General features: G+C 36.8%; 1 protein-coding gene and 1 pseudogene across 1 annotated transcript; one reads left to right on the forward strand and one right to left on the reverse strand.

The window, feature by feature from the left end:
• Positions 1–2369: 2369 nt before the first annotated feature.
• LOC111399150 lies at positions 2370–4880 on the reverse strand. Its single transcript, XM_023026399.1, has 2 exons — positions 4400–4880; positions 2370–3155 (listed from the first exon to the last, which is right to left on the reverse strand). Exons 1-2 carry the CDS (start codon positions 4798–4800, stop codon positions 2546–2548), a joined length of 1011 nt encoding a protein of 336 aa, XP_022882167.1. The 5' UTR covers positions 4801–4880; the 3' UTR covers positions 2370–2545.
• A 4312-nt stretch (positions 4881–9192) lies between these two features.
• On the forward strand, positions 9193–12866 carry LOC111399151 (annotated as a pseudogene).
• Positions 12867–13765: the final 899 nt, after the last annotated feature.

Consider the following 13765-nt stretch of genomic DNA (forward strand, 5'->3'; position numbering starts at 1 on the left):
TAAATTTGCTACCTTCTCTAAGTTTCGATCCTAATTACAAATGTGAAACTTGTGTTGAGGCTAAGTTAGCCAAAAGACCATTTCCTTCAGTTGATAGAAATACTTTCCCTTTAGAATTAATTCACAGCGATATATGTGATTTGAAATTCGTACAAACTAAAGGTGGAAAAAAGTATTTCATCACTTTCATTGACGATTGCACTCGGCACTGTTATGTTTATTTATTAAAAAGCAAAGATGAGGCTTTGGAAATGTTTAAACATTATAAGAATGAAGTTGAAAATTAACTTAGCAAAACAATAAAAATTGTTCGAAGTGATAGAGGTGGAGAATATGGAGCGTCGTTTGAAGAATTTTGTTCTCAACAAGGCATCATTCATCAAACAAAGGCTCCTTATTCACCTCAATCTAATGGTATTGCGGAATGAAAGAACCGCACGCTTAAAGAAATGATGAATGCTATGTTGATTAATTCTGACCCACCACAGAATTTGTGGGGGGAAACTATCATCTCGACAAATCATATTCTTAACAAAATACCACACAAAGTAAAGGATGAAACACCTTACGAATTATGAAAAGATCATAAACTTTCATGTAAATACTTGAAAGTATGGGGGTGTTTGGCAAAGGTAGAAGTGCCAAAACCTAAACAAATAAAAATAGGACCGAAAACTGTAGATTGCATATTTATTTGATTTGCTCATAACAGTAGTGCATATCGCTTTCTTGTGCATAAATTCGAGATTACGGATATACATGAAGATACAATAATTGAATCAATGAATGCAATTTTCTTAGAAGATGTCTTTCCTCGTAAAGACAAAAGTGATGTAAGTTCAACAAAACGAACTTACGATACTGCAAATGATAATAAAAATGAAAAAGAACTCAGACGCAGTAAAAGGGATAGAAAGTCTACGTCCTTCGATTAAGAATTTATAACGTACATGATCGAAAATGAACCAAAGACATTCAGTGAAGCAATGTCAACACCAGAGGCTCCTTTTTGGAAATAAGCTATCAATAGTGAAATTGAATCGATAATGCAAAATCATACTTGGGAATTGGTTGATCTCCTACCTGGAAATAAACCTCTAGGTTGTAAGTGGTTCTTCAAGAAAAAGTTAAAATCGGATGGATCTATTGATAAATACAAAGCTCGTTTGGTAGCAAAAAATGATATAGACAAAAGGAAGGTCTTGATTTCTTTGATACTTGCTCACCAGTAACGAGGATTACTTCGATAAGAATCCTTATTGCAATTGCTGCGATACATAATCTCGAACTTCATCAAATGGATGTTAAAACAACTTTTCTAACTAGTGAGTTGGAAGAAGAAATATACATCAACTTTGACCATAATTTTAAGTGGGACCTGATGTTCGATGTCTCGAAATTAATGTTCAGTTAAATTCTACGTTCCGAGTAGATGAGTGTAGAATATTTAATTGTGAAAAACCACTTCAATATGAATGAGAAATTATGGTTGAAAGTTGGACAATAAATAAGAGGAATAAATGGGAAAGAATTGGAAAAATGTTCCAATCCTATATAGGTTGCAAACACAATCTTAAACCACTTAATAAACTTCAAGTTTGGATATGAATTTGGACCCCAAGAGGTACCAATAGTCTTTGAAAGGGGGGAATCTTAGACAATGTCTAGACTAATCCTAAGGCCACATGCGCACGCGCTGCCGCCAGGCGGTCGGGTCGTGGGTGTGGGCCTGTGTTAATATTAATTAAATTTTTTTTTTTAAATTCAATTAATTCCCTCCCTTTGATAGTTTATTAACCGACCCATCAGTTTGCTAAAACTGTGCGTTAAATGGGTGTGAGTAGTGGATGAAAACTGCTCAACCGTCAACTCTCTCCTCTATTTGAATTGTCCTCAGGCTTTCAATTTTAAAAACACATACAGAAACATCACGTAATCATTCTGCATACATACTCTTCTTCTTTGCAATAGTCTATAGAGAGTACTTCCGTTCTGGTTCGTTGTCTTGCAGTCGAAGTGCTGCTTCTGCAAGTATCTGATCGTTGTATCTTGGGAGACGCTTTACCACATACAATAAGTACCGTGTGACGGTGTAAAAACGTTTTAAGGACAGATAGATTAGTTCTCGCCTCGATCTTCCTCTTTCGAATTCTGGACTTCTTTATGCTTCTGTTTTATTCTGTGCAATTCATTTTCAGAAAATGATATTCTGTTTTTATTGTTTTGCAATTTTGTTCATCTGATTTAGCAAGTCATTCATGGAAAATCTGTTCTGTACAACAAATTCGAAAATTGAAAAACAACAATATTTAGGCACAAGTACTCAATATTGTAAGAACTTATTTCTGAAACTTGAAAGAAAATAGTAATTTTTTAAAATTTATGAACTAAAGTATTATGAAAATCCAACTTTCACAAGGTGAAAGATATGATCGATATTTGTGTTTCTAGAGCAGACCAACTATCCATACTTAAAAATCTACAAATTCAGCATAGGTTCAAACATCTCAACTCAAGCATTCAATTCCCCTAAAAAGGTAAGGTTCTATCTAGCATTCAAATCTAAGTCACCAGTTCCATGCCACGCAGTATGCATGGCGGTATCTCCATTTTCTGTTTCCTCATCATTCAAGAAGTCATCAGACGGCTCCTTATCATCCTTGTGTGCATTGTTACTCCATCCATTCATCATCCCATCATGGTTGGCATTATGATCCTGCTCACCCATCTCATGACCAACTGAAATATTAATGCCTTGAGAGCCAAGTGCATTTGCTCTTATTGGGGGCACTCGAGCCATCATCTCAGCATGAGCAGCCATTCGCATATTGGCTTCATGAGTTTCTTGAGTTGCTTTCTGCCTTGAGCCCATTTCAGCCCTCAATTCAAGAAGTGCTTGTTTCTGCTCTTGCAACAGTAATTGCTCCATCATCAGTTTCTCCTCCGTCCGGAACTCCCCAAGGCCACGCTTGCGGGAAATTATATTAAATGCAAGGACTTGCTTCTCAAATGTGGCAGTAAACTCCGCAACTTTGGCAGCAATGTTGTGGTCCCACTGCTGAGAGCGAGAAAGGATTTGACCTGTCGTGTCTGAATCAAGGATCTTGTCATCCTCCTCTGCTTCATAGTCTGCCACCACATGGTAAGGTAATAGCCTACACAAATTTTACTTGAGAAATTAGTTGCACAAGTAGAGTACAAGTTTTACATGCAATGTGTGTTTTTATATTTTAAGATTTTCTTTAGTTGGCCAAATTGATTCACGTGAAAGTAACCTACTTAGAAGATAATAGACACACAAATTCATCAACATAGTAAATTCGATGGGGTTGCATTGTTCAGTAAATAAAATTTGTTCACTATTCACCGGATTCAGGTCAATAAACTCAGTGACTATCTAGCTGATACAATAAGCAAAAGACTAGTAACTGAAACTCTACTAGTATCACACCCAGGGAGAGAGAGAAATCAGCCACAATCAACATAGAAATTATAATATACAGAATCAGGAATAACTTCCCTGTAATTCACAAAGGAATTCTTAGCAATAAATAATACATAAAGATAGAAGCCACCACTAAAAGGATTATTAACAAGCATTAATGTTTTAGTTTCACCTAATAATCATATGGACCACAAAATCCTATTATTTAGGTTTCTTGCTCATCAGATGACTTACTGAATTAGAATAGATGCGACCAAACTCATCAATTCAGGGCTCAACAGCCTTGTAATGCACTTGAGTGCTCATGAAAATTTAAGACCCAATATATCCGACAGATAAATTCAAAGTCAGTAACGGTTGGCATCAAGGAAGTAGTCTATCTAGTGTGCACCACATAGAAACTTGCCAGAGAACAGTAAAGCAATATACTGCAATTTTGAGGGGAAAAAAACGTTTAGACAAGACTGACGACAGCCAACGTCCGTGGAAAATGCTACCTAAAATATAACTCAAAAACGTGACACAAACTAGTGAATACTATATGTTCTGTGAAATATAACCAACTCGATTTCAGTAACATTAATAATTCATCGTGTTTTGATCTCACCATCAATCCAATTCCTTTCTTGAGAATTTTAACCGAATAAGCACAGCTATATTCAATTCTAAAATTTTTCAAGAAAAGACAATTAAAGATAGACGGAGACATTCTGGCACCATATGCTGAAGACTAATTCACAATGAAAAATTAATTATAAAAATATCAGCGCATAAAATATCTTGTGCAGAAAACTTGAGCTAGAGAGAGAACAAAGACGCAACAACTGTAACAGTAAAATAAATTACATTCAAGATCAAAATCTGAAGTGCGCTCATTATGCCATATAACATACTCCCATTGTATCCACGGCCATAGAGTAAATAAAGAAACAAACAGGGAAAAAAAAGAAAAACCTTTCGCAGGCATCTTCAAGGGAAGAGAAAGGGCTCTTGAAGTCTGGATGACAAACCCGCCAGGCGTCGTGGTAAGCCAGCTGCAAAGAGGCCTTGTGCTGCTGTTGCTGGGGAGTTTGGGCACTACTATTAGTAGGGGTAGAAGAATTAGGGTTTTGTGGGTGGGGCGGATTTGGGATCGAATTAGAATTAGGGATTTGAGATGGAGAGTGTTGATGTTGAGGCTGATGAGAAGTAGGGGGACGATGGTGAAGGAGATGGTGCTGAGGAGGGCGCAAGTGAGCATCGATGTTGGATGGGAATCGAGAAATGGCGTCTTGCTGCTGTTTCTGGCGCTGAAGCTGCTGCAAGAGAAGGAACTGCTGCTGCTGCGCCATAGTCGCCGCCTTGGCGTCTTCCATTTTTCTCTGTACTTTTGAGTAACTGAGTTTATGGTAGAAGAAACGAATGCGAAGGAGTTACAAGTTCCAATAGTGGTCACTATTGCTCCAATGGTCACTTACGTTCATGTCTTTATTGGCCACACAAATTTAAAATGTCGAATCTTGATCACTAAATTTGGATCAATATTCTCAATTGCTCATTAAAATTTAAAATGTCGAATTTTGATTACTGAACTTTTAAAATGTCAAGTTTTGATCGCTGAATTTAGGTCTATGCATTACATTGCTCACTGAAATTTAAAATGTTGAGTGTTGGTCACTGAATTTTAAAAAAAAAATTCACTAAACTTTAAAAAATATTATACATTACTCACTTAAACTTTGAAACAACATTACTCATTGTAAACTCGATATTTTTCAAAGTTCATAGTTATGCTAGTGAGTAACGTACGACATATTTTAACGTCAGTGGTCAAAACTCGACATTTTAAATTTCAGTGACCAATCAAAAACATGGACCTACATTTAGTTACCAAAACTCAATATTTTAAACTTCAGTGGCTAATCAAACACATGAATCTAAGTTCAGTGACCATTGAAACAATTAACTTCTGAACTTAGGGTGCGTTTGATTGCAAGTAGGAAAATTGCATGGAAAGAAAATATTTTTCAGGTAATTTAATTGCCTGGAAATTATTTACATGGAAAATGTTAATTACACGTGTTTGATTAACTTAAATTTCAACCTAGAAAATGTTGCAATTTTTCAACTTTTGGTGTTTGATAGCCATTATTTTCCATGGAAATAATACTTTTTTTTCCAACTTTATCTGTTTGACAACCACTATTTTCCATGAAAATTGACACTTTTTCCATGGAAAATAGTGGTTTTTTCCATGAAAATTTGTCCATCAATTTTTAGAAATATTAAACAATAGTGTCTTCATAAATAAATTAATATTGTATGCGCACTATGATTATGATTTTTTTGGAAAAGTCATATTTCGACAATAATATGATAGAAAATAATTTGATTTTATCAAATTTAAAGAGCAAGCAAATCTTATCAAAGTTCAATCAGCCATGATTTCGAATTGGATTATTGTTCACGGCCAACTACATGAATATTCCATAGCCGCAACTTAATTTAATAAATTAATTAACAAACCTTAAACACCTAATTAAGCATCTATACTATTTTTTTAATCACGTAAATAAATTATATTGATCAAAATTGTGAGTACAATTACTTCGGGTATACTCGCGCATTCAAAGTAAAACGCCACAATGATCCAAAACAAGTATCGAAACATGAATCAATTTAAATGACATATAAATTTTGAAGTTGGTGAATCTTGAAATTTTTGTTCCAAATATAAAAAACACAACCTAAATTATTTAATATAAATAAGATTGATGCAGCTCAAAACCTTGAACACAAATCTAGAATCCACAAGAAAATGAAAAATAACTTTCTAACGATGTCAAGCCTTCAAGTGAGACGAAGGCAACTTGAAAAAGCAAACTGGCTGAAATTGAGGCTCCAAGCACGACAGCACCAATTTCAGAAGTTTACTACCATTTGGGCAATAAAAAACTGCACAAAAACAATCAACAATACTGCAATACACAGCTTCCACGAGCATTAAAACAAGCAGGCTTCTGGTGAGGTGCCTTCCTGGAGTTTAAAAAGACAGGCAGCTGGCCAAAAGGAAGCTTGAATCTGCTTCAGGTTATGAAGGGACTGCACCATAGTCTTCCAAGAAAAAAGGATTCCTTTACATCTAACACTTGAATCTGGACAGATTTTAACAAAATTTGCAATACAATATTTGAAATTACCTAGGAAAGGTGAAATCAAACAAGAGTCTATCAGCTCACAAATGCAAAAGGCAAACAAGAATTAATGCCAACATCAATTACTTGAGATAAGTTAACAACAGAAACAGACACCAAGTTTTGAATATTGTATGCTTGGAAGTCGTATGTACCTGGTCCTAATGGGAAGACCGATCAGTGAACTCACCCGTTCACATCTCTCCCATTTCGCTGATCAAAAAAATTAATTATGACTACCTTAACTAGTACTTCTTAACCATATGCAGTAATGTGCTTCACATCATTGCTTTCTAATTATCAGACAAAGTAAAATAAAACGGAAATAGGAGGAAAGAAATGTAAGCCAAAAACCATTCCTGTGGAAACATCAAAATTTAGGGCCATATTCAAGAAATGGTTGAGACTTTAATTATGCATGAGGTCCCATACAAATCATGCACAATTAATAATAATAGATATGTTCCTATGATAGTAAAGACCAACAGGAAAAAGAACAAAAAGAAGGAACACATTCCAGTATAGAAATCCAATTACCAGAAACACATACAAATATATTGAAGGGAAGACGAACAGCCCTCTTGTTGGTTATTGGGGATATTGGGTGTGGGTGTGGGTGTGCGTGGGGTTGGGTTAAAGCAGAGATAGTGGGAAAGGAAATCTTGAGGAACAAGGCCAAAGGGTCAGTATTCTAAGCGACGAGGGTCGGTGGCCGAGGAGGGGCCGGTGGTGTAGGCGATTATCCAAAATAAATAAATAAAATAAAAAAGTGTTCACAGCCCGAGTTACCACACCCAACGATTCTGGTTCGCAATCAAAGCCTCCTTGTCGACCTTCTGCAGTGATTTCCCCGGAGTCAGATATGGAAGCAGAGATGGGTCGTTGACTGCTCCTGCCTGGTTCGCCAGAGTAGATGAGAGAGACGATACTGTTTTGTACGTGGCTTGGGATGAGAGAGAGAAATGTTAACGTGAGTTGAGAATTTGTTGGAATGGTTGAATTCCATGGAAAATATAATCCACCTTCCCCCAAAGAAATTATTTTCCTTGATTTCAAAGAAAATGTGGTCACGTGATCAAAAGTGGAAAAATATTTTTCTTGAAAAAAATTGTCAATCAAACAAGACAAAAGTAGGAAAATAGGTAGGAAAAACACATTTTCCATGGAAAATGTGTGCAATCAAACGCACCCTTACAGTAAAATCTCAATTGGTCACTAAAATTTTAAAGGGATAATTATAACAGAAGCTTCAAATTTTTGAAATATTTACAGATTTTTCTTGAATCTTTCATTTGTTGCAGTCATCACCCCTAATCGTTCCAAACATTGCGTGTGTCCCTTTTGGATGGTTTCCATAAAAAATTTCTTTTGTTGACCATCAAAATAAATTCTGACCACCTTTTAATCAAATTTAAAATGACAAAATAGTAACTTTCTATTTATCACATTAAACAATTAAAAAATTTAAATTAAAGATCAAAGGAAAAAAAGAAAAGAAAAATTGATCTTCTTCTTCTCCCAACCTCCCCAGCCCCTCAATTAAAAACCAGCAATAATAAATTGCAGAGTTTTTGAACAAAGTTACATTTTCTAAGATTTTGAATCTTCATTTTAACAGAGAAAGTATACAAACCCATGTCAATACTAATTTAGAAAAAAAGAAATCAAAATTGGGATTCGGGACTTATGGTTGGAGATGGAGAAACGGCGAGGGGCGAATAACGGGAGAGGACGGATGCGACCGAAAGTTCATCCTTCCTACTACAGTATTACACGTGAATAGCGTTTGTCTTAGCTTTAAATATTATACACCGACATAGAATTTCATAGTCGTTGAATTGCAAATGATTGATACCTTCCACCTTCGTTCAGATTGTTTCAGATAATAAATTTAGGGTTTCAATAAGCTTTGATTTTATATGGAGGAGGAACATTCTGGTTTGTACAGAGTACAGACCAAATTTACCAGCTCAAAATCAAGACTTTTATAAGGACAATGAGAAATTGGTCGGAGTTTCTGTGGTTGTCATCGAGGATTCCGTGCCCCAGGTGATCGGTCTTGGACAAAAACAGGAGGAAAAGGCTGACCAAGGGCCGGAAGAAAGAGGAGGGGAAAGTAGAAGAAGTTCCATTTTTATTTTATTTTTTTATTTTTTATTTAAGTTTTTTTTGTTTAATATGGTAAATAGAAAGTTATCATTTTGTCATTTTAAAATTGATTAAAAAGTGGTCAAAGTTTATTTTGATGGTTAAATGACGAAATTTTTGACGGATACCATCCAAAAGGACCTCATGTGCAATGTTTGAAAATATTAGGAGTGACGGTTAATATTTCAAAGGTTTGAGACTTCTGTTACAATGACCTCAATTTTAAATTATCTTAAATTACTATGTTTTTTTGGAAAGTTATATACGTGAAACTGAAAATCGCAAGTTAACTGCTCCCTTAATTTTTGTAAGAGTTTCGATAAATAAAAAATCTGTAAAAATAAAATAAAGATTCAAAAGACCCAAAAAGAGGCTTACTTGAGTTGGACCAAAATTTTAAATGGTCCAGTTGAAAGCCCATTGAGTCAACTCAACGTTTCAACCGCCAGTATTACCCCCAAAACTCGTCCGATTGAGACCCGAAAGATAAACCCAGAACCAAACAGTACCTTCGTCTTCTGATGTTCTTCGGCTGAATGATGAATTGCTTCCTTGTGCTTCACTTTGCTGTGGAAAACTCGCAATTGTATTTGGCTAGTTGTTTCATCCTACCTCCGAACAAATCTACTCGAGTAAGCTGTCTGTGCTTTTTGATTAATGAGCACATTATTTTTTGTTCTATCATCGAAATGGCTCGGTTAAGCCTTCTATATAGTCGTTTATAATAGTGTTTAATGTGCTGGATTGCCGATTGTGTGATTTTGAACATTTCCATTAATGATTTTTCTTTTCTTTTGCTGATTTTTTTTTTTAAAGCTATCGTTTGTAATAAACGAGGTTAATCTCGAAAATTAATGTTGGTTTAGGGCTGAAATAAAATTTGTACAGCATTGTATGCTTATAACTCATGCATGTTAAATAATTTTCTTCCAAAAGTCATATGTTGATATGGATTTATCAAGTAATGCGAGCTATAGTTATCTTGAAGCAGACTCCCTTTATTAGTTCCAATTTTATAGGTTCAAATAATCTATCCAGTCGATTTATTTGTAAAGCCACTATCACACTAGTTCATGTATCCTTAACTGGTTGCCACAAAGTACTATCTCAATCGATTTGTTTTATTCTGCATGTCTTCGTTGATTTTAACCTTATCGTTGTCGCTCTGTAATGCAGCTAGTATTCTACAAGTTTGAAAGATGGACGACTATCAGGAAATGGAGAGATTTGGTATGGAGAACGATTATGATGATGGTCAGTGGATTGGCGGTGAATTTTATGGAAAGTGCAAACAGAAGGCTACTCAGACCAAAGTCGACATCCTCTACGGTGTATTTGCCTCTGGCGACAGCGACTCTGATTCCTATGAAGGGTCAGGCTCAAAAAAGCGCAGGAAAGATCTATCCAAGAAACCTAACTTCACCAAACCGGTCAGTTTCATTTCCACTGGCACTGTCTTGCCCAATCAGGAGATTGACCACAATTCCTTCGAGGAGAATAAAGAGTTTGAGGAAGATGTTGTGAGACCTGCAGGTTTGGGTCTTGGATCTTCTGCTGGCCTGGGATTTGATTCTGCCTCTTCGAAGAATGCCATGGATGATGGGGGATATTCGCACGCAGACCGGGATGAAGATGATTGTTTCCTTCCCACTGCTTTTGGAAAGAAGATCATGGAGGGTGCCCGGCTGCGACGAGAAAAAGAAAGAGAGAAGTCGAGGCTAGCCAAGAAGTCTTCTCTAGCAGGAAGGAAAGAATTGGAACCGGGAGGCGTAAGTTCATTTGAAAAGCATACCAAGGGAATTGGGATGAGATTGCTTGAAAAGATGGGCTACAAAGGAGGTGGCCTTGGAAAAAATAAGCAGGGAATTGTAGCTCCCATTGAGGCGAAGTTGCGCCCTAAGAATATGGGAATGGGTTTCAATGACTATAAAGAGGCTAGTCTGCCAGCATTGCAGGAACCAGAGCAAAAATCCTTGCTTCATTCCACTCAACCTAAAGAGGGTGCTGCAAAAGGGAAGCTTTGGTCAAAGCAAGCTCAGCTGAAGAAGAAGGTTTATGTAACTGCTGAAGAATTACTGGCCAAGAAGCAAAAGCAGGGTCTTGAAGTTGTTCAAAAGGTTTTTGACATGAGAGGACCACAGGTTCGTATAGTGACAAATTTGGAGCACTTAAATGTTGAAGAAAAAGCCCGGGAAAATGATGTTCCCATGCCTGATCTCCAACATAATGTCAGATTGATTGTTGATTTAGGTGAGCTTGACATACAGAAGCTAGATAGAGATCTGAGGAATGAGAGGGAGACTGTGGTTGCTTAGCAGAAAGAGAGAGAGAAACTGCAAACTGAGGCACATCACCAAAAGAAACAACTTGATAGCATGGAAGAGGTGGTGCATGTATTGGACCAAATAGGTGAGGCGAGCTCATCTGGAATGTTAACATTAGACTCCCTTGCTGGATCATTTGCCAACTTGCAGAGAAGATTTGCTGCTGATTTTACATTATGCAACTTATCTTGCATTGCATGCTCTTATGCACTGCCATTGTTTATTAGAATATTTCAGGGATGGGACCCCCTTCAGAATCCAACACATGGAGTCAAGGTGGTATCCCTGTGGAAGAACTTGTTGCAAGGAAAAGATTCTAACAGTTTCTCTGATATAGCATCACCTTATGCTCAGCTTCTAACGGAAGTTGTATTCCCTGCTGTGAGAATATCTGGCACCAACACTTGGCAAGCAAGGGACCCAGAGGCCATGCTTAGGTTTTTGGAGTCTTGGGAAGAACTTCTGCCTCCTCCCGTCCTGCAGACAATATTGGATAAAATTGTCATGCCAAAGTTGTCAGCTACTGTAGACTCATGGGATCCACGCAGAGAAACCATCCCAATCCATTCTTGGATCCATCCATGGTTACCTTTGTTGGGGCAGAAACTGGAGAATTGTTATCACACCATACGAAGCAGGTTGGCTAGTGTTCTTCATGCTTGACACCCAAGTGATACGTCGGCATCTTATATATTGTCACCTTGGAAGTCCGTGTTTGATCCTACCAGCTGGGAGCAACTGATGGTTCGATACATAATTTTTCGAAGTTATTGGCCGTCATGCATGAATTTCAAATAAATCCTGCGGATCAGTACCTTGATCAGTTCTATTCAGTTCTGAACTGGGCAACTGCCATTCCTACTCATCACATGCTGCAATTAATAGACGTTTTCTTCAACAAATGGCAAGAAGTCTTGTACCATTGGCTACGTTCAAACCCAAACTTCGAAGAAGTTACCAAATGGTATTTAGGTTGGAAGGAACTTCTTCCATCTGAACTTCAGGCGAGTGAGCATGTTCGATATAGACTTAATCTTAGTCTGGACATGATGAACCAGGCTGTTGAAGGCATGGAGGTGTTGCAACCTGGTTTAAAAGAGAACGTGAGTTATCTCAGGGTGCGTGAGCAGAGGCAATTTGAGACTCAGAAAAAGGCAGCTGCTCAAGCTCAACAACGCTCCTATACAGACTTGGGTAGTGGAATTCAAACAGAGGGTATGGGTGGAGTTGAAATGAGCTTGAAAGAAGTTATTGAAATTCATGCTCAGCAAAATGGTTTACTGTTCAAGCCTAAACCTGGCAGAACACAAGATGGTCATCAAATTTATGGATTTGGTAACGTAAGCATAATCGTCGACTCCATCAATCAGAAGGTCTTTGCACAAGCTGAGGACAAATGGTCTCTCGTATCCCTTGTGCAACTGCAGGAGTTGCACAATCGTTCTAGTTCGAAGCGACGATGAGCCCCCAAGTTATTGAGAGTAATTTTGGCAATGAAAGGAAGTGGGAGCTAACATAAGTCTTGATTATGTTTATTTCGCCATTTAGCAGATGCGTCAGTGGTTATAGATTTCTTGTGTTTGAATACTTAGGACGAAATTGTAATTTGAAATTTAATTATCGAGTTCGACCTAAGCATTTGTTCTTTTCTAGATTTGTGAATCTATAGGGATTGGGTGGTCAGTGACCTAGTAAGGCTCAACTGGAGGTATTCTCTATAGTTCTATTAATAATGGTTCACATTTACTGTGTCACTAGTTAATACTGCAATGTGTCATTTGATGATCTTTTTCTGTTATTATTAAGGTTTATCACTTGCTAGTGTGGTGTGGTTGTGTTGATGATTGAGGTTTGCTTGCAGCATAGCATTAGCATAGTGGAGAGAGAGTCAACTATGTGTTTGATACTTTCGAGGTCCACTGCCTAACCAATATACTACAAATGAGGCTTGATGTCGGATCACTACGACTAGTGACGAGCCAGTTGCGACCGTCAAAGATCTAATTTGCCCGGTTTCTAACTTCGTCCTGTCCATTTGAAAGACACAGCAGTTATCATGTTTTTGCTTCTATGTATTGTAGAATTTGCTAAAATCTTTCAAGGTTGCAAGTACGTGACAGTGATCTAATGATCGCATAAACTCTTATTTATAAATAATGCTCAAGAAAAAACATTACTCCTGAAAATAACATTCTCATTTGCCAATAAAATTAGACGGAATTAACAAATTCAAAAACAGAATTGGAATAGAAATAGAATAGAAATATAGATACCACAAATGGATCTTACCCGTGTACTACTACGATCTGAATTAAAAAAATAAAAAATTACTATAAAATTTGAACGACTATTTGATAATTATGATTTATAGAATTGGGTAGTCATTGATATAAATCAAGAATATGGTTCCTATTCGACTTGAATTATCCACAAATTTTAGTTCAATTTTCATTATAAGCAACTAACTTGTTCTCGACAGCCTTAACACCATTGGCGGACCTACACAAGGTCCTAGTGGGTCGCTTGACCCACCAGCTTCAAGCTGGTGGTTTTTTTTTTTTTTTTTTTTCAAAGAACCAAAAATTAGAATTGGACAATAATGATAGTTGGAATTTTTTTTATTAAAATAGAATTCCAACAATGACCAAACAATTGAGAGTGAGTTGAACTTATTT

The sequence above is a fragment of the Olea europaea genome, chromosome 8, assembly GCF_002742605.1.
Source record: "Olea europaea var. sylvestris chromosome 8, O_europaea_v1, whole genome shotgun sequence".
NCBI lineage: Eukaryota > Viridiplantae > Streptophyta > Magnoliopsida > Lamiales > Oleaceae > Olea > Olea europaea.